The sequence below is a fragment of the Manis javanica genome, chromosome 6 (genome assembly GCF_040802235.1).
Source record: "Manis javanica isolate MJ-LG chromosome 6, MJ_LKY, whole genome shotgun sequence".
Classification (NCBI taxonomy): domain Eukaryota; kingdom Metazoa; phylum Chordata; class Mammalia; order Pholidota; family Manidae; genus Manis; species Manis javanica.
The window spans coordinates 108,669,528-108,692,405 of record NC_133161.1 but is presented as its reverse complement, the minus strand read 5'-3'; the positions used below and the strand labels follow the sequence as shown (position 1 = coordinate 108,692,405).

The following is a 22,878-nucleotide window of genomic DNA, read 5'->3' as shown; positions in this document are numbered from 1 at the left end:
CGTTTGAAAGGAATTTCTTCCCTCCCTGCTTCATCTCTATCCCTCCAAACTTTGGCCTTGTATGGAGGACCTGGGAAGGGAGGACGACCTTCCCTGGAGCTCCTACCCCAGCAGGGCAGATGCGCTGCGCTGAGGGCAGGTGGGCACCTCCCCAACACCCCCAGAGTGACTTCTCAAAGTGCTGTCTCTTCCAGAATCAGCACAAGGCCCGTCTGCTGTGGACATTGGCAGTTAGCTGGAGGTCAGAATGAAGGCCAGGGAGAGTTCACATAGGTGGCTGCCAAGGCCCCAAACAGGGATGTATGTGTTGGCCAGGCCCCTTGCAGCCCTTCTATGGCCCCGCGATGGGGAGGGTCCTGGAAGCAGCTGGGCTGTGCTACCAGGCTTCCCAGTCCCAACCCGCGGGCTCGGGGGAGGCGCCACGGACAGCGGGGGAGGGGCGACGGCCCCCTCGCCCTAAGGACCTCCCATCCCTCCGACTCTCCCTCCTCCCAGACCCTCCTTCCTAGGCGCAGGCCTCCAGCCCGGTACCCCAGCTGCAGTTCCCGCTTAGGGACGTGCCCAGCGCGGGCTCCCGGACTGCTTGGCCCCCCCGCAGCCCCCCCGTCCACGCCCGGCTCCTCCTCCTCCTTCCCCGAGGTGAGGGAGTCGGCTCCGGAAGCCCCGGCGCCCCCGCCCTGAACTCCACTGGCGCTTTGGAGAGGGCGGTCCGCGCTGGATTGCGCCACGAGGAGCCGGAGCTCCCAGCCGCCGCCAGTGCCTCAGAATCCCCCGACCGCCGCTGAGCCCCACCGATCCCGGGCCCCCTCCCCCGCCCACCCCTTCCCGGAACCCCCCACAGAACCCGAGCCCCCGCGCCCCTGCATCCCGGGCGCGCCACGGCCATGGCCATGCGCGGGGCGCCCCTGCTCGGCTGCCTCCTGGTGCTGCTGGCGCTGTGCCCCGGGGGGCGCCCGCAGACGGTGCTGACCGACGACGAGATAGAGGAGTTCCTGGAGGGCTTCCTGTCGGAGCTGGAGCCTGAGTTCAGGGAGGACGACGTGGAGGCCCCGCCGCCCCCCGAGCCCACCCTGCGTGTCCGCAAGGCCCAGACGGGGGTGGCCAGAGAGGGTAAGCCAAGTAGGGTGTTGGGCTGATGGGGCCTCGGGAGCCCGCACCTTGGGTGAGTGGGGACCCGCGGAACTTGGCCGCGTTCCGGTCTGCCCAGCAAGCCAGCGCGCTGAGGCGCAGGAGCTAGAGGTCCGACGGGCCCCTGCCAGGTCAGGGGTCAGTGCTGGCTTGTAGCCCTTTGGGCAAGGAGACGCATCCAGTGGATTCGTGACCCAGGGACTTAGGATACCCTGTCCTTCACCCCCAGCCCCTCAAAGGGACTGAGCTTGACCCCACAGGGACTTTGCTGCCCCCTCCCCAGATCACAGCTGCTGTCCTGGTGGGGCCACTCGCCCTGTGGGCACACACTGGCTATGTCCACACCACTACCAGAGCCCCAGCCTCAGGCCTTCCCTCGGAAGGGTCGCCAGCGCTCTCCTGCCTGGCCTCCTCCTACTCCAGGAGCCCAGAGGCAGGCAAGGGGCCTGCAGAAGATCCCCTCCCCATAAGCCTTCCAGGAGCAGCGGGCAATGGGAAGTCCAGGGAATTAAATGGGGTGATGTGTCACCAAAGCATTCAGTCCAGGGCCTCTTACATAATCCCTTGTCAGTAAATCTCAACTGTTTATTGGGACCTTCTGGAGTGGGACATGGATCTGGTTGATTTTTCTCCCAGGAGACTACAAGGTATCACCCACCATTCCTGGTCAGAATCCTGTCTTCCGTATGCCCCTTTAGCTTCTTCCTGACTGCCCCTCCCAGAGCTGAGGGTGGGGCCTGGGAGCCCCCCTCCTTGTCCCACTGCAGTTTCCCTTGGTGTCCGACCTCTGTGTGCTGCGGTGGCAGCAGTTTCTCCTTGCTGTCTGCATTTTGTACATTTCCCTGTGTTTTGGCCTGTGGCCCCAGCCCCCATTACATTCTCAATAGCATTTGCTCAGGGTCCTGGAGTGGCAGCCAGCACCTCCTGCCCCTGTGTCCTTTCTGTGGCCCTAGGACACCTACTGGTTATGGCTTCCAGCCTACCCCAGACCCCTCACTTCTGCACAGGAACATGAGTGTCCCTTCTCCCTGAGGCTCTTCTTGGCCCTGCGGGGCACTTTGGGGCAGCCCTGGCCCTGCCCTTCACTCTGTGTGGCAGTTGGCAGGGCTGGGACCTCCTCGTTCTTAGGCCAGGCACTTCCCCAGGCCTGGTGGGCTTAGTTGCCTCTGCCTGTTCTGTGCTCAGCACAGCATAGCACTCCCTGACCGGCTGAGTGGACAAGTGAGGAGGGCCTATCATAGGTCATAAATTTGGCAGGTGGGGGATGAGGGCCCACTCCCTGGGAGCTGAGCCACCCAAGCCAAGATCTAGTGATGGCACAGACTTGCAGACAGAAAGCCTGGGTTCCAATCCCAGCTCTACCACAAGGGCAAGTGACTTAACCTCTCAGTTTCCCAACCCAGAAAATGGAATGAACAAGAGCGTGCTCAGCTTGTGGGACACAGACCACATGTGAGAGGGGGCTTTCCATTGATTTGACTTAAGTCTGCATCTTGGACAGCGCCTTTAGAAAAGGCCAAAGACAGAGGAAAGAAAGGGAAGGATAAAGGCCCCAAGACCACCAAGAAACCCCTGGAAGGGTCCCCCAGGCCACCCAAGAAGCCCAAGGAGAAGCTACCCAAGGCCACCAAGAGGCCCAAGGAGAAGCCACCTAAGGCCACCAAGAAGCCCCTGGAAGGGTCTCTGAGACCACCCAAGAAGCTCAAGGAGAAGCCACCCAAGGCCACCAAAAAGCCCAGGGAGAAGCCACCCAAGGCCACCAAGAGGCCCCTGGCTGGCAAGAGGCCTCCCACTCTGACCCCCTCGGAAACCCCGTGGTGGCCACTGCCCCTACCCCCTAGCTCCAGCCCTGAGGAGCTGCCGCAGGAGGGAGGTATGTGCTGGAATCTCCTGTGCTGGTGGGTCTCTGGCCTGCTGGGCTGTGGGGAGGGAGGTGGTGCAAGTCCCTGGGGCTTTGTTCCTGCAGATCATCAGGGCTGCCCAGACAGGGCGGGCTCTGGGGACTGTCATAACTGTGGCGATTTAGTCGGAGCCCCTTTAGTGCAGCTGCCTCCCTGGGCAGGGGAGCCTAAGCAGCCCTGTCCAGTGATGTGCTCTCCCTGTCCTGGGAGCTGTCCCCAGGGCCCCACCCAGAGCTACCCTCTGGTATGTTGCTGGGTTCTGAGCTTGCAGGGTGCCCCCCTGCTGGGGTGGCTTTGCTTCAGGGGTTCCCAGATAGTAGGGCTTGGGCTCCCAAGAAAGTCCTCAAGCTCTCTGGCTCTGGGGATGCCAGCAGAGTGAAGCCAGAGTGGCCCAGGCCTCCAGGAGTGAGCTGGGCCTCGGGGTGTCAGCAGGGTCCAGGTCTTGGTGCAGTGTGGGTGGTCAGAGCAGGCCTTTGGGGTTTGCGTTGCAGGTGGGGCCCTCCCACATCCCTGGCAGGGTCCAGGAGGAGAGACTGATGGGGATCATCAGCCTGGTGAGCGGGCATGTCCACCTGGCCTTGGAGACCAAGCACCTAGACTCGGGTCTCCAGGGTGGGGGTGCCAGGGGTGTTTTCAACAAGGAGGCATGAGCATTTCCCCCCAGAGCCAGAGGAGGTGACCGAGCAGCCCACGCTGGACTACAACGACCAGATAGAGAGGGAGGATTACGAGGACTGTGAGTAGGATCCTGCTGGCAGGGAACAGCTGGCCCTGTCAGAACCCTGACCCCCAGCCAGAGCCCTCTGATGATCCACTCAGAGGCCCCTCCCAGCCCCACCACCCACTGAGGAGGGGCCTTGCCTAGCTCAGAGCCCATACTCCCCCCTCAGTTGAGTACATCCGGCGCCAGAAGCAGCCCAGGCCACCCCCACGGAGGAAGCCCCAGAAGCCAGAGCCTGGGCACCCTGAGAAGGAGAGCCAGCCTCCCCGGCGCAGGGCTGAGGCCCCCGAGGAGGGGATCGGTAGGACAGGGGCAAATGGGAGAGGAAGTGCTGGGTGAGGGAGCCTCTGGGCCCACCCCTGCCTCCTACCTCCACAGAGCCACCTCTGAAGCCACTGTCACTCCCACCACCCCCCGACTATGGGGATGGCTATGTGATCCCTAACTACGATGACAGTGAGTGTCCTCCCATCCCAGGCTCTCGCTACCATGGAACTCCAGCCTGGTGGCAGTGTGCCCAGGTCCCTGCTGCCCGGAACCACCTGGTTTCGCTGGCCTGTGCTCTGTTCCTACCCCCAAGTCCCTTATAGGTCCTGCCCACCCCTTCCTTAGAGGAGCCCCACCCCTACCAGGCCTTCCTTCCCTGCACCACTGGGCAATCACCTCAACAGTTCTTTGCCACATCAATCCATCTGGCCCTTGACTCCACCTCCACCCTTAAGACCCCCTTCCTGGTCACTCAAGACCTGTCCCCTACATGCCTACTCTCTGCCCAGCCTTGTCCCACCCTCGGCAGGTCATGCCCTCTCCAGGGTCATGCTGACCCCCCTGTACCCAGGGCCCCTCTAGCAGGCTCCACCTCCCTCCCCTTAGCCTACCCCCATGCCACCCCCTCGGCTGGCCCTCCCTTCTGCCCAGTCGCGCTCTGGGGTCACGTGAACCAAGGGCCTCTGGCTCACATGGTGGGGCCCTGAGGCAGCATCTGGTATGCCTCATGTGGCTCTCCCTCCCCGAAGTGGACTATTACTTCCAGCTCCCCAGGCCCCAGAAGCCTGACTCTGACTTGGAGACAGACGAGGAAAAGGAGGGGCTGAGTGAGTGGACCAAGTTGTTTGCACCCCCAAGCTCAGCCTGACCTGCACCCACACCTGTCCCCAGTCCAAGCCTGACCCCCACCCATCTGCCCCCAGTGCATGCTTGACCCTTTCCCCACATGTCCCCTGAAGCCCAGACCTAAGGTTACAGGCTCCTCCCACCTTTCACCCTTCAGAGAAACCCAGAAAGGAGGGCAGCAACCCCAAGAAAGAGGAACCAGATGACAAATGGACAGTGGAGAAGGGCAAGGACCATAAAGGTAGGGGGCTAGGAGCCAGAACCACAAGATCTGGGTCCCTGTGGGGAACACTGTGCCCTCCACCCTGAGGCTCTGGGACCCTATGCGCCACCTCCCCAACTGTTTCCCCCAGGACCACAGAAGGGTGAGGAGTTGGAGGAGTGGGTGCCAACAGAAAGAGTCAGTGAGTGAGGGGCCCTGGGGCACGACGATGGGGGTGAGTGGGGGACTGGTGTAGCAGAGGGCTAGGGTTGGTACTTGGGGGCTGGGGAGCCGGGCAGCAGCAGGGTAGGATGTTGGGGAAAGCGGCCTGACCCAGGCCATATGTGGGTCCCAAACCCAGATTTCCTGACAGTGCCTCAGACTTCCAGAACCTTTTCCAGCTCTTAAATTCTTGGGGCTCAGAGCTTGTGGCACATGGCAGGTGTGTGGATGGCCCCAGTGTAGGGTATGGGTGACGCTTATGACTCACTCTCCCTGATTTCAAGTGGCTCTGGGAAGTCAGGCATCATCAGCCTGACCCCACATGGGGCAGAGCTGCCATGACTGGTGCCCAGGATAGGCAGGGACTCTGGGCTCCTCAGTGCTGGGTTTGGTGGGGGGAGGGATGGAGCTAGCAGGCACCCAGCCTTGGATGCACATCCCCAGAGTGCCCCCCCATCGGGATGGAGTCACACCGCATTGAGGACAACCAGATCCGGGCATCCTCCATGCTGCGCCATGGTCTGGGGGCTCAGCGTGGCCGGCTCAACATGCAGGTGGGTGTCAGCATGGCTCCATCTCCCAGCTGCCCAGGGGCCTGTCCCCCAACTCAGCTCCCACCACCCGGACAGGCTGGAGCCACTGAGGATGACTACTATGATGGGGCATGGTGTGCCGAGGATGACCCTCAGACCCAATGGATCGAGGTGGACACCAGAAGGACCACCAGGTTCACAGGCGTCATCACCCAGGGGCGCGACTCCAGCATTCAGTACGTCAGCCAGGCTCACAGGCACTTGGTGGGTGGCGGCTCCAGGCATGGCTGGGTCCCACTTGAGACACTGCTCAAGGCCCTGCTCCTTCTTGACGGTCATGGCCAGTCAGCTCCCTGTGCCCAAATGAGCGATCACCTATCCATACCCATACAGTGGGCATGGGAGCTACCCTGACCCCCAGTGAGCACCACATGCCCATTCTAGCCCAGAAGACAGGGCTGGGGCTGCCTGAGTGCCTGGGACTGGTGTGGAGGGCAGCCTGTCCTGACCCCCATCTGCTTCCCAGTGACGACTTTGTGACCTCCTTCTTCGTGGGCTTCAGCAATGACAGCCAGACGTGGGTGATGTATACCAATGGCTACGAGGAGATGGTAGGTGCTCAAGACCTCTGCCCACCCCCTGGTACCTGGGAGGGTGGCCTCTCAGCTAGGGGGCTGCTTTGAGGCCTGCCTCTCCTCAGACCTTCCACGGGAATGTGGACAAGGACACGCCCGTGCTGAGTGAGCTCCCGGAGCCAGTGGTGTCCCGCTTCATCCGCATCTACCCCCTCACCTGGAATGGCAGCCTGTGCATGCGTCTGGAGGTGCTGGGATGCCCGGTGTCCCGTGAGTGCAGGGCTCAGGGACTTGGAGGGCGGAGGGTTCCTGGGAAAGCAGGCAGGCAGGGGGCCTGCTCAGGCCCCGCCTGCCGCCCTCTGCAGCAGTCCATAGCTATTATACACAGAATGAGGTAGTGACCACAGACGACCTGGACTTCCGGCACCACAGCCACAAGGACATGCGCCAGGTGCGGCACAGTGGGGCCCTGTCCCTGGGTTCTGGGACCTCTGCCCCACCTGGACACACAGGCCCTCACCTTGGGGAGGGGGCCCCAAGGCCTCTCCCTGAAGCACCAGCACCCCAGATGGCTGGTTCCTAGTAGGGGCCTCTCCTCCCAGAGGCCTACCCCATGGACAGGCCATCTCCAAGAGAGGGCTGCCTCTGTGGGCTGGGTGCAGGCAGGCCGCATAACTTGGGGTGCTCTGCCCACTCAGCTGATGAAGGTGGTGAATGCGGAGTGCCCCACCATCACCCGCACATACAGCCTGGGAAAGAGCTCTCGTGGGCTCAAGATCTACGCCATGGAGATCTCAGACAACCCCGGGGATCATGAACTGGGTGAGGCCCCCATGGCTCTTGGGGCCCAGCCCTCCCACCTACAGATTAGAGGCAAGGCCCTGGCATTGTGGCTGGGCCTGCGCCTTTGGTGTTCCCAGCTCACTACCTCTTCCTGTCCTGGGAGTCTCTCTAGGTGTCCCAGGCTGTTTTGCTGGGCCCTACAAGTGTCGGCTGCCTTCAGCCCCTGGAAGTGAGCCACTTTGAGTCCTTCCTCAGAGCCCTCTTTTTTCATGTATAAATGAGTCATCCTCAAGAGGGCCTTGGGAGACAGGGTAGATGCTGAGGCTCCTGCCCTTGCAGGAGAACCTGAATTCCGCTACACAGCCGGGATCCATGGCAATGAGGTGCTGGGCCGGGAGCTGCTGCTACAGCTCATGCAGTACCTGTGCCACGAGTACCGCGATGGGAACCCCCGTGTGCGCAGCTTGGTGCATGACACGCGCATCCACCTGGTGCCCTCGCTCAACCCTGATGGCTATGAGGTGGCATCGCAGATGGTGGGTGGGGAATCGGGGCTCAGAGGGTTGGGGTGCTACTGGGGTGGGGTCAGTGTCATATTGCACGGGAACTGGGGCAGGCCACTGACTCTGATCCTGCTGGCTCCCCAGGGCTCTGAGTTTGGGAACTGGGCGCTGGGGCTGTGGACCGAGGAGGGCTTTGACATCTACGAAGACTTCCCAGATCTCAACTCTGTGCTCTGGGGAGCTGAGGAGAGGAAGTGGGTCCCGTACCGGGTCCCCAACAATAACCTGCCCATCCCTGAACGCTACCTCTCCCCAGATGCCACGGTGAGGCAGCAGACTGGCCAGCAGGGTCTGGCAGAGCCTGAGTCGCTGGGGGAGACTTGGGGTGGGTCAGTAGGTGACCAAGGCTGAGGGGGACAGAGAAGGGATGTGGGTCCCAGTATGGGGTCTGCACAGAGGGTGAACCAGAATGGGATCTGCATGGAGGGTGATGGAGGCTGCCCCCAGGTGTCCACAGAGGTCCGGGCCATCATCACTTGGATGGAGAAGCACCCCTTCGTGCTTGGGGCGAACCTGAATGGTGGCGAGAGGCTTGTGTCCTACCCCTACGACATGGCCCGCACGCCCAGCCAGGAGCAGCTGCTGGCTGCAGCCATGGCGGCTGCCCGTGGAGAAGATGAGGATGAGGTATCCGAAGCCCAGGAGACCCCAGACCATGCCATCTTCCGCTGGCTGGCCATCTCCTTTGCCTCTGCCCACCTCACCATGACTGAGCCCTACCGGGGAGGCTGCCAAGCACAGGACTACACAAACGGCATGGGCATCATCAATGGGGCCAAGTGGAAGCCCCGATCTGGGAGTGAGTCAGCCCTGGGGGCTGGGGTGGGGTGTTTGTTGCAGGGCAGGAGTGACAGGCTATCTGCCCTGCTCAGCTATGAACGACTTCAGTTACCTGCACACCAACTGCCTGGAGCTCTCCATCTACCTGGGCTGTGACAAGTTCCCCCATGAGAGCGAGCTGCCCCGGGAGTGGGAAAACAACAAGGAGGCACTGCTCACCTTCATGGAGCAGGTGGGGGGCAGGGCCCGGGAGGTAGGGAGCCCAGGACTCCCATCGTTGCTGTGGCCACCCACTTGCCTCCTCCCTGCAGGTTCACCGAGGCATCAAGGGCGTGGTGACTGATGAGCAAGGCATCCCTATTGCCAACGCCACCATCTCTGTGGGCGGCATCAATCACGGCGTGAAAACAGGTACTTTGTGTGCACACCTACACTACCTTCCAAGGTGGGCACCTAGTCTGTAGCCCCTGAAGGTGGCCTGCCCCAGGTAGAGGGAGGGCCGGGCCTGAGCGGAGGCACCTGGGAAGCAAACCTGTCTTCCCTTTGCAGCAGGAGGTGGTGATTACTGGCGTATCTTGAACCCGGGTGAGTACCGCGTGACAGCCCACGCAGAGGGCTACACTCCCAGTGCCAAGACCTGCAACGTGGATTATGACATCGGGGCCACTCAGTGCAATTTCATCCTGGCTCGCTCCAACTGGAAGCGCATCCGGGAGATCATAGCCATGAACGGGAACCGACCCATACTGCGCATTGACCCCTCACGCCCCATGACCCCTGAGCAGCGCCGCATACAGCGCCGCCGCCTGCAGTACCGGCTGCGAATGCGCGAGCAGATGCGGCTCCGGCGCCTCAACGCCACTGTGAGCCCAGTGCACCCGACCCCGACCCTCTCCCCCACCCACTCCCTGGCCCCCGGCCCCACCCCCAGCGTCGGGCCCTGGCACTCTACGGCGGCCCCCACAGCTGCCTGGGAGGAGGCAGAGACCGAGACCTACACGGAGGTGGTGACAGAGTTTGCAACGGAGCCGGGGCCCGAGGAGGAGAAGGTGGTCCTGGGCCCGGAATTGTTCTTCACCACAGCCGAGACTTACACAGTGAATTTCGGGGAATTTTGAGGCAGGTCTGCCCACGCCCACACCCATGCTGGTGTCATGTCGCCACAGCTGGCCTGGAGCCATCAGGGCAGGGGAGGCCCCTGGTGTGGACCAGGCCAGGAGAGGATGTGACGAGACCAAGACTTAAAGATCAGGGTCTACCCTGCCTGCCAGCCTCAGAGAAGAGGGGCCACCACAGTGCAGGGTGGGGGCAGGCTGAGTAAACCCAGGGCCTTCAGCCACCTGCCCAGGCAACACCAATAAACCAAGCTCATGGCAGACATGTTGCTGGTCACTCACTGTTCTGGTCAGTGAAGGGCAGAGAGGAGGGAGACTTCCATCACGTGGGCGCATCTACAGCAGCACTCTGGTCCAGCACCACATCTGCCCTAACTAACACCAGTGGAACTAACACCAGTGGCTAGTCGGGTTTTTATTATAAAGCTAATGCTGCAGGGGTGCCATTGCAGGGGATGAACGGCTGGACCTCTCTGGACAAGGCAGCCTTGTGAGTCAGGAGCACAGACTGAAGCCCTCCAAGTCCTCCTCCTCTTCCCCAAAGCCCGAGAAGCTGATGGGCTGGCAGGCCAGGCTGCGTAGGTTCACAAGGCACGCGGTCTGTGTGGTACTGAAGTCTGGGACAGCCACCAAGAGCACCCTTTGGCCCTCAGGGCCTGGGAGGAAGCCAGCAGGAGCCCAGCTCAGGCTGTGGGTGAACCCCACCTCAAAGGGAAGTCCCCAGAAGTAAACAGGGTCCCCATCAACACTGGGGGAGTGCTGGCCACAGATACACTGATCAGAGATGAGCTCTGACACCACTACTGGAGGGGCAGCTCAGCCCCTGCTCCAGCATGTGGTCAGCAGGCCCCCAGGTAGCACCCAGATGCCCACCCAATGGGGTGGGCCTGGGGGCTCCCATGTGGGTTTTCTTCTCTGTGAGCCTCATCCCCATTAGAGTGCGAGTCCCTTGTGACAGCCCAGATCTGTAGCTCCCCAGTGGGATTTACCTTGGAAGATTCTGGAGCCAAAGCTGGGGGTGTTACCACAGAAGTAGACGTGAGGGCATTCCAGGAGGATGAACGGGTCGATTTTGTAGAATGGGTAACAACCTGGAGAGGCAGGCCGGCAGCTGAGCACAGGGCTTCTCACCCCAGCCCACAGACACATGGCAGGGGATGACAGATGGATGTGGGCACCACCCCTGCCCACATGCTTTGTGTTTTTTTTTTTTCTTGTACATGGTTCTTTTAGCCAGTGGCAGCCTCACCAGAGTCATGACAAAGCCACCTGACACTGCTGAGCAGCGCCAGGGCAGGTCCGCATGCCCCACTGCTCTTGCCTGACTGGGTGTGCATGGGGCAGGGTGCCACACGCTGACCAACTTGGCTGTCACCCCTAAAGTAGGCCGTGGTCATCATCAGAGGTAGATTCCACAGAGCATCCAGGAAAGTGTCAGGCTCCTGGACTTTTCCTCAGACAGGTCACAGCAGGCAGATGAGGGTAAATCCATGCTGCCAGTGCTGTGAGGTCAGGGGTCCCAGCGGCCCAGCACCGTTACCTAGAGTGTCGGGGGCTGTGGGGCTGAGGTGGCGGACTCGCAGGGTCCACTCCAGGATCTCCACGTGATCCTCCATGCTGCTGTACCGGAAAATGTCCCTCACGTTCTGTCCGGACGTGCCCAGGAATCTGCAAGGCAAGGCTTGACTGACCCCCATCCTGGGGGCCGCCATCACCCTCCTCCCAGTGGCTGACCCAGAGCTCACTGGGCCCTCAGTGGGATGGTGTCCAAGTCACTGTGAGAAACAGCCTGATTCCAGGGGGGGCCTTCAAAGCCCTGGACCCAACCCTCCCCTCCTGATGCCACTGGGGCAAAAGGTTAGTGGAGTGTGGCCGTGCTGGCTACCTGACTCCATCGATGGTGGCCTGGTAGGGGTTGGTAACCAGCTGCAGCGTGGAGTAGGCAGTGGCCAGTGGGAACATGCAAGGGTGCAGTGGCTGCTGGGGGAGTGTGTAATTGGTCGGGTCAAATTCGCCTGGCATCACGTCCACGGGCACTGAGGCCTGGAGGGCAGAGGCATGAGAGTTCACTGGGCCCAGCACTGCCACCAGAAGGCCTGCCAGAACCCACACCCCTCCCCTGGCCCACCCACCCCAAAGACTCCCGTGACAGCCACTGGCCAGCACCCCTCACTCACACTCAGCTGCAGGAGGATCTCGTCCAGCATCTTGACGGCCTCCACACTGGCTGCCTGGGTTTTCTTGGTTAAGTACTTAGCCTAGGAGTAAAAGCCCATAGGCTGTCAGACCCCAAGACAGGCTCAGTTCAAAAGGATGTCCAGAGCCTCCGCCTGGGAGGCTGAGAGCAGAGCAAAGCACAGGCCCCCACTGCTTCAGAAAGCAGGGCCTGAGCAGATGCTGGGCCCCACCCCCACAGGCTGTCCCCAGGCACTGCAGGCTGCTGCCTCCAGACCATCCACCTGTGTCCAGCTGTCCATGAGCAGCTGGCTGCAGGCTGTACCTTGTTAATGGAGTCTCTGCCCTGGGTGCTGTGGCTGAGAAGGTTTCCAGCAAGGATGACCCGGGAGATGTGGGCGGCACTGCACTGCTCCCCTTCATCCCCAAGCTGCCCTGTCATCATGTCCACCAGCAGCTGGGTGCCCAGCAGACTCTCACCCCCGCCGCTGCCCAGGCCCAGGCCAGACACCAGCAGTACAAACCTAAAGAAGAAATTGGGGTCCCCCTGGGTGCCCAGAAGGCAGGTGCCTGCCATAGGTGTGCAGAGCCCTACCATAGTCATGGGTGAGCCAGAGAGACAGAGCCCAACAGCCCGGGCACCCACTCCTCACCTGTCTGTGTCCAGGGCAGGTGTGGGCTGCTGAAGGGCAAGCCCAGCGAAGCAGTGGTCCTCCACCTGGAATTTCCCATCCTCCCGCACTGAGCCGAGCACAGCCAGGACCGTCCCTGCAGAACAGCAACGTCAGGTCCTGGGGCCCAGGCCACCTCCTTCCAGTCATCCAGATAGCAAAACCAGCCGGCTCCTCCATTGTGCTGCAAACTCTCTCAGGACTTGGGACCAGCGTCTGCTTCTGGGATCACTGCCTTTGCAGGGAGGCAAGAAGAACTGGGCCCTCCTGGGTCACCTGCTCCTGAACCTCAGCCCATCGCCCCAGGAACAGACCTAGATGCACAGGCCACCCCCACCTGTGACCAGCTGTGACACATCAATGGTGCCTTCCAGTTTGATGCGCTGCAATTCATCCTCCAAGACCAGCTCATCGTCGGGGTGGATGTATTTGCTTCGAGGGGGCTGGGGAAGCAGGTTGTGCTGAAATTCGGAGATGGGAAGTCATTCTGGGACTCCAGTGCCGCCATTGTGAGATGGTACCACAGCCCCTATCCCTGGGCTCAAGGCAGGCAGGCCCATGGGAGCCCCTGGGGAGAGTTCTGGGGAGGCCTCACCTCCTCGCTGACCTCCCGCAGGATGGAGGGTTGGAGCGGCATGGCTTTGAAGAGGGTCCCCACCACACAGCACTTCTCCCCTGGCTGCAGCTCACACAGCTGCCTTATTTGGACTCCACTGCCTGGGGCACAAGAGGCAGGAGCTCAGAACCAGGTGGCCCTGGGGCAGCCTCACAGCATTGCAGCCCAGGCCTCTCCAGGAGTGAGAAAACATCCAGCACAAGGACCCCTTAGCCAGCAGGGCCCTTGAGACCCCAGGAGGACAGAGGGACCCTGGATGTGGCTGCACCCTGGATGCTGTGTCCTCATAAAAGAGACAGAGACAGCGAGGAAAGCCAGGCAGAGATGCAGGGATGCAGCTGCAAGCCCAGGAATGCTGGGCAGCCACCAGAAGAGCAGGAAGGATTCTTCCCCTAGAGCCTCTGGAATTGGGGAGGGAGGGCCTTGGAGTGAAGGACTTCAGACTCTGGTCTCCAGAACTGGGAAAGGATAAATTTTTGTGGTTTTCAGCCACTCAGTTCATGGCTTTGTTGTCTGTTAACCTCACTTACACCTAAAATTCTAACACTGGTTCTTAGAAAGAGGCATGCCAAGTCTAAACAAAGTCCTGCCCTTTCAGTTATTAATATTTAATTTTATTGTACTCTAAATTTTAAAATTAAAACTTAGTTTTTAGTATTTACAGTAAATAAGTATTTTAATATTACAACTTACTAGTTTCCTTTAAGAGTTTGAATTTTTCCACTCACCTAACAAATGCCTCAGCCCCTGAAAACAAATGTACCCCAAATTTCACATTCCTATCCACCCCATTCTGCTGCCTGGGGATCTGTTTACCCAGACTGCCTGGATCCTGGAGTGCACATGGGGGTCTGGGGGATGTGCTGGAAGACAGGCAAGGGAGATGCACCCCTCTGCCATGTGCAGGGGTCCCTCAGGTGGGCAGGAAGAAGTACAAGGCCCAGAAGTTCTGTGGATTTGTCAGTACAGTCCCCAAGACTGGAGAAACCAGTTGGAAGGTGATGGGGAAATGTGGAAGCAGGATCAGCCCCTTCCCTGGCCCAGCCATCTCTAGCATGGACCCCTCCTACTCTGGGAGAACCAAGAACCTTCCACAGACCCACACCCTGGGAGTGGAGAGGAGTACCTCAGAACAAGGTAAGGAGGGTGCCTACACCAGACAGGAATGCTAGAACCGACAGAAACAGACCCCAAAGCCTGATGCCTACTGAGCTCTCATCCAGCCCCACATGGCTGCCAAGCACTGTGTGCGGAACTCATCCATCTGACAACATGCCCAAGCAGATACTACCACCCCACATGGTTGAGGAAACTGCAGCACAGGGGAATAAACTAACACCTAAGGCTGCACAGCTGGGACCCAGTGTGTGTGCCAAGCACAAGAGCCACATGTCCCTGTGCTGAGAGCAGGGCACTGCCCATCCAGGGCCATGCAGGCACCCGAAGGGCCAGCCACTGTGACAAGCGCCACCAACAAATGGGAGCAGAGGCAGAAGGCACAGGACACTAAGATGACCTCTCAAGGTGCACAACACTGAAGTTAGGCCTCAAGGAAAGACAGGAAGAGCACACAAGGGGAAGGGAAGAGAAATCGGGTGCCAGAGTGGGCGCTGCAGTGTGCAGTGACACTGAGCCCAAGGAGGGCTGGTGTCCATGATCTCTTCAAGGAAAGAGAGGAAGAGCCATCAGGATCCAGAAGAGACCTGTTACATGGCAGAGGAAAGGCACAACACTGCCTGCAGGGAAGGAAAGCGTTTTGCCCCTAATGAAGGGCTGGCCTGGCCAGGAGACAATGGCCGTGTTCTCCTGGCTGCCTACAGTAAAACTGGAGCGGTCCAGCAGATTGGGTGGGGTGGGACGGACCTAAATGTCAGGGCTTCCCAGAGTGTTCCAAATGGTTCCCACAGGCAACCAGGGCTGAGACCACTGAGCCTGGTGCAAGGGGCAATAAAAATGAGTAAGACATGGCCTCACCTGCAGAAACTTCAGCTTAAAAACATGGCACATGAACTGAAAGCTACTTGGAAAGCCACTCTTCTGAACAGCAAGAATGGGTGACACAGCACCATGTAGAAGATGAGGTGGGGTCCCCGTTCATCAATCCCCATAACATAGCTGCAAGGCAGATCACCAAGGAAATGGTAAAAAAGAAAGATGTTTGCATTGCACAGGCCGCTTGATTAGGAAAGACAGATGAGCCTGAGGACAGGAGACTGATGCCCAGCACACAGGAGGCCAGGAGGAGGGACAGACTGACATGCGTGAGCACAGAGCTGGTCCCCTTGAGTGCACTGGGCATCTTCCCAGACCTCAGCTTCCAGTGCTGGAGCCTGGCCTGCCACAATAGGCCAACAGGTGAATAATCTGCACTGAAGACAAGGAAAAGCATTTCCCCATGCCAATGATGTAATCACAGTTACTGCCACACCTAAGCTCTACCTCCACCCAAACAAACCTCACTTTAAATGCACAAATGCCTTACTTTAACCCCTTAACTACCTGAAGAAACAGGTATAAGGGTTAATTTCCCAGTGTACCTGGGAAATGGGATAATTTAAAGACAGGTTCCAGCACTACCAGGCCCTGTACAACACTCCTGAACAACCGGGAGCGGGTGGGGGGGGGGCAGGGGCACGGGGACTGCCCTGCATATCACTTACCCCAATGCCGCTGGGCCTGGCTCACCAGAAACGGCCTCATCTGGACCAGGCGGGTGGCATAAATGTGGGCATACTGCCGACTAAAGCTGCGCTCCCCCAGGCGAAAAGGCTGTGAGGTGTTGGTGTACATTGCCACGGGCACACGGGCAAAGGTGGCGCTGGTGACTGCTGGTGGGGATAGCAGTGTGTGTGCCCTCTGAGCAGCCTGCTCAGAAAACATGGCTGTGTTCGACGTGTCCAGATCGCTGTGCCCAGGCGGAGCAGGAGGGGACCACTGTGAGGACACAAATGCATACCTGCAGCTCTGCCCATCCCCAGGCTGTCCTGGTGTCTCCCAAGGCACAGAGTTGGGAGCTGTGGCAACCAGACGGGCCACAGCAGCACCCGGAAATCCACTGTGCGGGACACCATCTGGCCCTGCAACCCTGTCCAAAAGGGAGACAAGCAAAGCTAAGGAAACCCTTCTCCACTTGGGGCTCTTCAAGCTGGTCTCTGGGTCCACTGCCTGTTCCACACCCGCCATGGACAACTACAGGATCTCAAATTATACATGCCCCCAGTGGAATTGCTCATGTGCCCCCGTCCAGCTCCCCCACGGCCTGCCCCATCTTAGGGCATGAGGCCAGCCTTATTAATACATAAACCAACCATAAAATTTTAACTCATTAGCAAATAAAAATAAGGACATAAATAAATCACTCTGCTCAAAACTCTCCAAAGGCTCCCATCTCACTGAATAAAACCTGGGTCTCTGCACCGATAACTCCGTGCAGATCTCGCCCTCACCCTACTCCGCTGCCCTTGAGCCTCCTTGGCCCGCGCCCGGCCCTCCGAACCTCCGGCTGCTCCCCACAAGCGCAGAGCAGCACAGGAACCCGCCGCCGACCTGGAGCTGCCGCCCCGCGGCCGCGGATGCGCTGCTGAGTGGGAGCAGCGGTTTGGTGCGACGGCTCTAAGACGAGGCACGCAGCCTGGCTCCCCCTTCCACCGCCTTTTCGGTGCAGCAGTTATACAGCTTCTACTCTGTTTCCTCCGGTCAGCTCTGCGCTGGGAAGGAATCTGAACTTGCGGCCCAAACGTACAGAGGGGACTGCAGTCTGGCCCCCGGCTGCCAGCTTCCAGCCCGGCCACCAACCTGCTTCCTGGTCCCCAGCCCCGCAGCCCGGGACCCTGCCCAGGGCCGTACCCTGGGGTCGGCGCGTGGGGCACAGCAGAGATCCTGCTCAGCCTGCCCACGAGGGCCAACACTCACTGCAACAGTGCGCCACCCCCACGGGGCCCGGGAAGCCCGAGATGCCAGGGACCTCGCTCACCTGGCCAAGAGCCGCTCCGCCCACCGTCGCATCCCGCCAATCCTCGTGCGCCGCATTCCGCCAATCCGTACGGCCCACTCACCCACCGCTGCATCCAGCCAATCCTCGCGTGTCTCTCCCGGCCCGTCGCCGGGCGCCTAGCTCCGTCCATCACCGCGGGGTCCGCCCACCGCCTCGCGCCGCTTCCTGCCAATCACTGGCTCCCCGCTCTGTCTTTACTCGCGGGACCTACGGGCCGTAGCGCATAGCCTCCCGCCAATCCGCGAGTTCCTAATCCACCATCGCCTGCTCCCCGCCTCTGCACGCTAAGCGTGCGGTGAGCCGCGGCCCAGTTTCTCTGGCAACGCCGTGGGACTGGTGCGCATGCGTGTGCGCCGCGTCGCCCTGGAGGTGCGTCGTGAGGTCACGGTGCCTTCCGGGTAGTTGAAGCCGCTCCCGCCCACCGAGGGCCGGGTAGGACACCCTGTTCTGCGGCGGAAGCCGGTACTGATAGCTGGGGTGAGACCGACGCCGGAGACAGCACCGCCCGAGGGGAGCAGTTACTCCCCCGGAGCGCCGAGGGCAGGGCCCGAGCCAGGGATCCAGGGTGGCGGAGGCCGGTTTGGGGTTAGGGTTGGGGTGGGATTAGGGTAGGATTAGTGTGGGTTTAGGACGGGGTTGGGCTGAGGTTAGGGGTGGAATTAGGATTAGGGTTAGGGTTAGAGTTAGGATTGGGGTGGGGTCAAGCCTAGGGAAGCAAGCTTTCTGTGTAAGCCCTCTGCTCTGGGACACAGCCTGGACCCAGCGCTCTCGGCCCAGTTGTCCTTCCCACGCGTCCCTTCCCCCTTCGCTCTAATCAGGCCTTTCCTTGACCGACCCCACCCCTCCCCGCCCAGCATCGGTACTGCTCTTGTCCGCATCTCCAGCAAGTTATTTCATCTGATCATCAAATAACCCTTTGAAGGGGAAACGGAGGCAGGTGAGGACACACAGCTAATGGGGAACAGCTGGCATTCACACCAAGGCAGATTGACTTCGATGGCCTCACATAAGATGCTCCCCAACATCAGCTGAATTGCCCAGGTAATTACCCACTACTTCTTGCTCCTGCCATGGAATAAGGCATTTGTGAAACATTGTGCAGAACGGGCTGAACTAAGTCCTCTTTAAGAGGGTGTGTGGGGAGTCTTGTTTGCTTACCATATGCCTGGCACATGTACTTGCTGCATGAATGGATGAGGACTTCTTTTGAATGCAAGCAGTGTGCCAAGTGTGCTAAGGACATAATCTTGTTAAATCTTACATGGCACTGTTATCATCTCCATTTCACAGAAAGCTTCATCACTGCAGAGTCTTCATCACTGCAGAGTAACGTAGCCAGGGAAGGGGCCAGAATTTGACCCACCTGCCCATGTTTGGGCCCTCAGACATAAGCTGTGCAACCTCCACCCTGAGCTTTGCTACTGGTGACAGGTACACAGATGGGGCAACTGATGGGGTCTGTAACAGAAGCCCCAGGCAGGAGTCAGCAATGATGGGTCTGTGAGAGGCAGGGCAGACCTGTGGGGGTCCTTCTGTGGGGTGCAGGCACTTTTGTGGGGGACCACAAACTCTTCCCTAACCCTCCTCCCTTTGCTATCTGCAAGGCTGTAGAGGCAAAAGTGCTGATTTATGACCTCCCTGGCAGCCAGGCAAGGTAATGACATCAGATCTTGCAGAGACATAAGGGGTGTGGGGAGTTGGGCCTCTGAGAAATTTGCTTTCATGATAAAAGTGAAGACACAGCCTACAGCCTTCCCCTTTCTCTCTGTGGTGAAAACATGGCAGTGTCCTGCAACTTTGAGTGAATCCCAGAGATTCTAACCTAGATACCACTTAGCTACTTGACCATAACTAGAATTGCTAACTTTTATTTCATGGCAAAAAATGAACCACTACTTGTTTTCTCTGCTTCGGGTATTCTGAATATGAACCAAAGATGTTTTAAATGAAATATGTAAGTATATAAAAGGGCAAAGGGCCCCCAGAAGGTTAATAGAACTGGCGACTTATGCATTGGGCTCCCCAAGGTAAGTACTAGTTTCCATTAAAAGCAAGGACTGTGTAGAATGACATCACAGGGAGGGTCTTCTGTAATATTCACTAATGCATTTTTTATTATTATTGTTATTAACATATGATTGATAAACACTCTTATGAAGGTTTCACATGAAAAAACAATGTGGTTACTACATTTACCCATATTATCAATTCCCCACCCATACCCCAATGCAGTCACTGTCCATCAGTGTAGTAACATGCCACAGATCCACTATGTGCCTTCTCTGTGCTGCACTGTTCTCTCCGTGATCCCCCACACCATGTGTCCTAAACATAATACCCCTCAAGCCCCTTCTCCCTCAGTCCCCACCTGCCCTCCCAAACCCCTCCCCTTTAGTAACCACTACTTCATTCTTGGAGTCTTTGAGTGTGCTATTTTGTTCCTTCAGTTTTGCTTCATTGTTATACTCCACAAATAAGGGAAATCATTCAGCATTTGCCTTTTTCCACCTGGCTTGTTTCACTGAGCATAATATCCTCCAGCTCCATTCATGTTGTTGCAAATGGTAGAATCTGTTTCTTTCTTATGGCTGAATAGTACTCCATTGTGTATATGTACCACATCTTCTTTATCCATTCATCTACTGACGGATACTTACATTGCTTCCATATCTTCGCTATTCTAAATAGTGCTGTGATAAACATAGGGGTGCATATGTCTTTTTGAATCTGAGAAGTTGTATTCTTTGGTTAATTCCAAGGAGTGGGATTCCCGGGTCAAATGGTATTTCTATTTTTAGTTTTTTGAGGAACCTCCATATTGCTTTCCACAATGGTTGAATTTATATCCCCACCAGCAGTGTAGGAGGGTTCCCCTTTCTCCGCATCCTTGCCAGCATTTGTTGTTCTTAGTGTTTTCAATGCTGGCCATCCTTACTGGTGTGACGTGATATCTCATTTTAATTTGCATTTCCCTGATGATTAGTGATGTGGAGCATCATTTCATGTGTCTGTTGGCCATCTGAATTTCTTCTTTGGAGAACTGTCTCTTCATCTCCTCTACCCATTTTTTTTTTTTTTTATTGAAGGGTAGTTGACACACAGTATTACATTAGTTTCAGGTGTACAACACAGTGATTTAACATTTATATACATGATAATTCTAGGTACCAGCTATCACCATACCAAGTTGTTAACAATATTTTGACTATATTCCTTATGCTATACATTACATCCCAGTTACTTACTTATTTTACAATTGGAAGTGTGTACTTTTTTTTTTTTTTTGTGAGGGCATCTCTCATATTTATTGATCAAATGGTTGTTAACCACAATAAAATTCTGTATAGGGGGGGTCAATGCTCAATGCACAATCATTAATCCACCCCAAGCCTAATTTTCATCACTCTCCAATCTTCTGAAGCATAACGAACAAGTTCTTACATGGAGAACAAATTCTTACATAGTGAATAAGTTACATGGTGAACATTACAAAGGCAGTCATCACAGAGGCTTTTGGTTTTGATCATGCATTATGAACTATAAACAATCAGTTCAAATATGAATATTCATTTGATTTTTATACTTGATTTATATGTGGATTCCACATTTCTCTATTATTATTATTTTTAATAAAATGCTGAAGTAGTAGGTAGATACAAGATAAAGGTAGAAAACATAGTTTAGTGTTGTAAGAGAGCAAATGTAGATGATCAGATGTGTGCCTGTAGACTGTGTTAATCCAAGCTAGACAAGGGAAATAAAACATCCACGTATGCAGAAGATTTCTCTCAGAATGGGGGGGTGGGGGGCAGGCGGAGGTTCTAAGCCTCACCTCTGTTGATCCCCATTTTCTCACCTGATGGCCCCCCTGCGACTGTGCCGGTCTTAGGTTGTTCCTCCCTTGAGGAATCTTACCCGTCTCTGGCTAACCAGTCATCTTCCGGGGCCATACAGGGAAATGTTAAGTTGGTAAGTGAGAGAGAAGCCTTATTGTTTGAAAAGGTTAGCTTTTTACTGCTTTGCATATTTTATGCCCTGTGGCTTCTATGCCCAGCATTTGTCTTGAGGTGTCTTTACCACTTGGAAGAATTATGATACTCGGTAAATTCGATATGAGGCACGAATTCTACTTAAGGGTTATAATTAGGAAGGAAGAAGAAAAGCTATAGAAGTAGCAGGTGGAAGAAACCCTGGGAAGATTGATTATTTCTTTGACATACCTTCTTGTAGCGTAACTTCAGCATGTAGAGTTTTTAAGCTACTAATTAAATTGCACACACACATTAACATAATAGGAGTACAGTTATGTAACCAAAGCATACCTGTAATTACCAGCCATCTCCAGTGAAACCAAGAAAACCAGTTAGGCATCTTAGGCATTTGTGAAAACTTATCTATAATATGGTGAATATTGTCCAACTGAATTTGAACAGTCTGAGAGAAATCAGACAAATTAAAACAACCCATTCCTGGGGACTGTTCACATCCCATATGTTCTTTTAACAGTAAATAGTCTGTAGTTGTAAGATTTTGGAGCGCTACAATTTGCACTGCTCCTACTTCTTGGTTGAGATCCAACAGTTTAGATCCTGTCAAATTTGTTGTTTTGCTGTATGCACAGGCCAGCTTAGATATCTCCTTCTTCATTCCCATGGCAAGTCCAGGAACTGGTGGGATGACTGCATCTACACCTGTAGCCGTGCATGGATCTTTGTTGGGGTTTTTTGATGGTCGTCTTCTGGCATGAGTCTTCCCGAGAGTGCTGATGTTGGAAGTTCTTTTTCAAATTGTATCTTAGTTCATTTTTGGGGTAGCCAAATTAGGCTTTGATCCTCTGTATAAATACAAACAGACCCTTTGCCTACACTTTTATATGCCCTTTATATTATTGTGTAGAACTCATTGGAGGTCACCACACAGGAACTGCTTTTTTTTTTTATCATTAATCTACACTTACATGATGCATATTTTGTTTACTAGGCTCTCCCCTATACCAGGTCCCCCCTATATACCCCTTTATAGTCACTGTCCATCAGCATAGCAAAATGTTGTAGAATCACTACTTGTCTTCTCTGTGTTGTACAGCGCTCCCTTTTCTCCCACCCCCCTCCATGCATGCTAATCTTAATACCCCCCTTTTTCTCTCCCACCCTTATCCCTCCCTACCCACCCATCCTCCCCAGTCCCTTTCCCTTTGGTACCTGTTAGTCCATTCTTGAGTTCTGTGATTCTGCTGCTATTTTGTTCCTTCAGTTTTTCCTTTGTTCTTATACTCCACAGATGAGTGAAATCATTTGGTATTTCTCTTTCTCTGCTTGGCTTGTTTCACTGAGCATAATACCCTCCAGCTCCATCCATGTTGCTCCAAATGGTAGGATTTGCCCTTTTCTTATGGCTGAGTAGTATTCCATTGTGTATATGTACCACATCTTCTTTATCCATTCATCTATCGATGGACATTTAGGTTGCTTCTACTTCTGGGCTATTGTAAATAGTGCTGCGATAAACATAGGGGTGCATTGGTCTTTCTCATACTTGATTGCTGCATTCTTAGGGTAAATTCCTAGGAGTGCAATTCCTGGGTCAAATGGTAAGTCTATTTTGAGCATTTTAATGTACCTCCATACTGCTTTCCACAATGGTTGAACTAATTTACATTCCCACCAGCAGTGTAGGAGGGTTCCCCTTTCTCCACAGCCTCGCCAACATTTGTTGTTGTTTGTCTTTTGGATGGCAGCCATCCTTACTGGTGTGAGGTGATACCTCATTGTAGTTTTAATTTGCAT

General features: G+C 56.3%; 2 protein-coding genes and 1 long non-coding RNA gene across 29 annotated transcripts in view; 2 read left to right on the top strand and 1 right to left on the bottom strand.

Annotated features, from left to right (window-relative positions):
• Nucleotides 1-525: 525 nt before the first annotated feature.
• Nucleotides 526-9,899, top strand: AEBP1 (AE binding protein 1). 10 transcript variants are annotated; one of them, XM_073239213.1, is made up of 21 exons: nt 526-1,110; nt 2,630-3,001; nt 3,521-3,583; nt 3,694-3,765; nt 3,920-4,051; nt 4,129-4,206; nt 4,767-4,844; nt 5,021-5,104; nt 5,217-5,267; nt 5,732-5,841; nt 5,917-6,056; nt 6,347-6,431; nt 6,521-6,665; nt 6,761-6,846; nt 7,094-7,217; nt 7,518-7,714; nt 7,826-8,005; nt 8,168-8,540; nt 8,614-8,753; nt 8,833-8,932; nt 9,074-9,899. In XM_073239213.1, exons 1-21 carry the CDS (start codon nt 885-887, stop codon nt 9,637-9,639), a joined length of 3,402 nt encoding a protein of 1,133 aa, XP_073095314.1. In that variant the 5' UTR covers nt 526-884; the 3' UTR covers nt 9,640-9,899. The 10 variants fall into 10 exon arrangements, with proteins under 10 accessions (XP_073095314.1, XP_073095315.1, XP_073095313.1 ...); XM_073239214.1 differs by having other exon boundaries at nt 528-1,110; nt 8,168-8,495; nt 9,071-9,899; XM_073239212.1 differs by having other exon boundaries at nt 530-1,110; nt 6,764-6,846; nt 9,071-9,899.
• A 133-nt stretch (nt 9,900-10,032) lies between these two features.
• Nucleotides 10,033-17,403, bottom strand: POLD2 (DNA polymerase delta 2, accessory subunit). Of its 17 annotated transcripts, none has more exons than XM_017666200.3 (12): nt 17,154-17,403; nt 16,595-16,805; nt 16,055-16,183; nt 13,078-13,199; nt 12,820-12,943; nt 12,465-12,579; nt 12,137-12,335; nt 11,814-11,894; nt 11,522-11,679; nt 11,177-11,304; nt 10,626-10,727; nt 10,033-10,292 (listed from the first exon to the last, which is right to left on the bottom strand). In XM_017666200.3, the coding sequence occupies exons 1-12, from the start codon at nt 17,220-17,222 to the stop codon at nt 10,132-10,134; spliced, it is 1,599 nt and encodes a 532-aa protein (XP_017521689.1). In that variant the 5' UTR covers nt 17,223-17,403; the 3' UTR covers nt 10,033-10,131. The 17 variants fall into 17 exon arrangements, with proteins under 17 accessions (XP_017521689.1, XP_073095327.1, XP_036846868.2 ...); XM_073239226.1 differs by lacking the exon at nt 16,055-16,183 and adding an exon at nt 15,759-16,032 and having other exon boundaries at nt 16,645-16,800; nt 17,154-17,289; XM_036990973.2 differs by lacking the exons at nt 16,055-16,183; nt 17,154-17,403 and adding exons at nt 15,759-16,032; nt 17,072-17,092 and having other exon boundaries at nt 16,545-16,800.
• A 23-nt stretch (nt 17,404-17,426) lies between these two features.
• LOC118967037 (uncharacterized) overlaps nt 17,427-22,878 on the top strand; it is a 33,917-nt gene continuing 28,465 nt past the window's right edge. Inside the window, exons 1-2 of one of the 2 annotated variants that reach the window (XR_005053816.2) lie at nt 17,427-17,554; nt 17,947-18,133. This is a non-coding gene — a long non-coding RNA (uncharacterized lncRNA). Of the gene's footprint in view, nt 17,570-17,946; nt 18,134-22,878 lie in introns of both variants that reach the window. The other variant, XR_005053815.2, reaches the window with a different exon arrangement.

Bases quoted from the DNA above. Each gene is read 5' to 3' on its own strand.
- AEBP1 (XM_073239211.1), top strand. From the start codon at position 885: ATGGCCATGCGCGGGGCGCCCCTGCTCGGCTGCCTCCTGGTGCTGCTG. The intron at 6,432-6,520 runs GTAGGTGCTCAA...GCCTCTCCTCAG, and splicing joins CCAATGGCTACGAGGAGATG to ACCTTCCACGGGAATGTGGA. The intron at 8,006-8,167 runs GTGAGGCAGCAG...ATCTGCATGGAG, and splicing joins ACCTCTCCCCAGATGCCACG to GGTGATGGAGGCTGCCCCCA.
- POLD2 (XM_017666200.3), bottom strand. From the start codon at position 17,222: ATGGACGGAGCTAGGCGCCCGGCGACGGGCCGGGAGAGACACGCGAGG. The intron at 12,580-12,819 runs GTGGGGGTGGCC...GCTGTTCTGCAG, and splicing joins TGTGTCACAGCTGGTCACAG to GGACGGTCCTGGCTGTGCTC. The intron at 10,293-10,625 runs GTAAATCCCACT...GCTTCCTCCCAG, and splicing joins TGGCTCCAGAATCTTCCAAG to GCCCTGAGGGCCAAAGGGTG.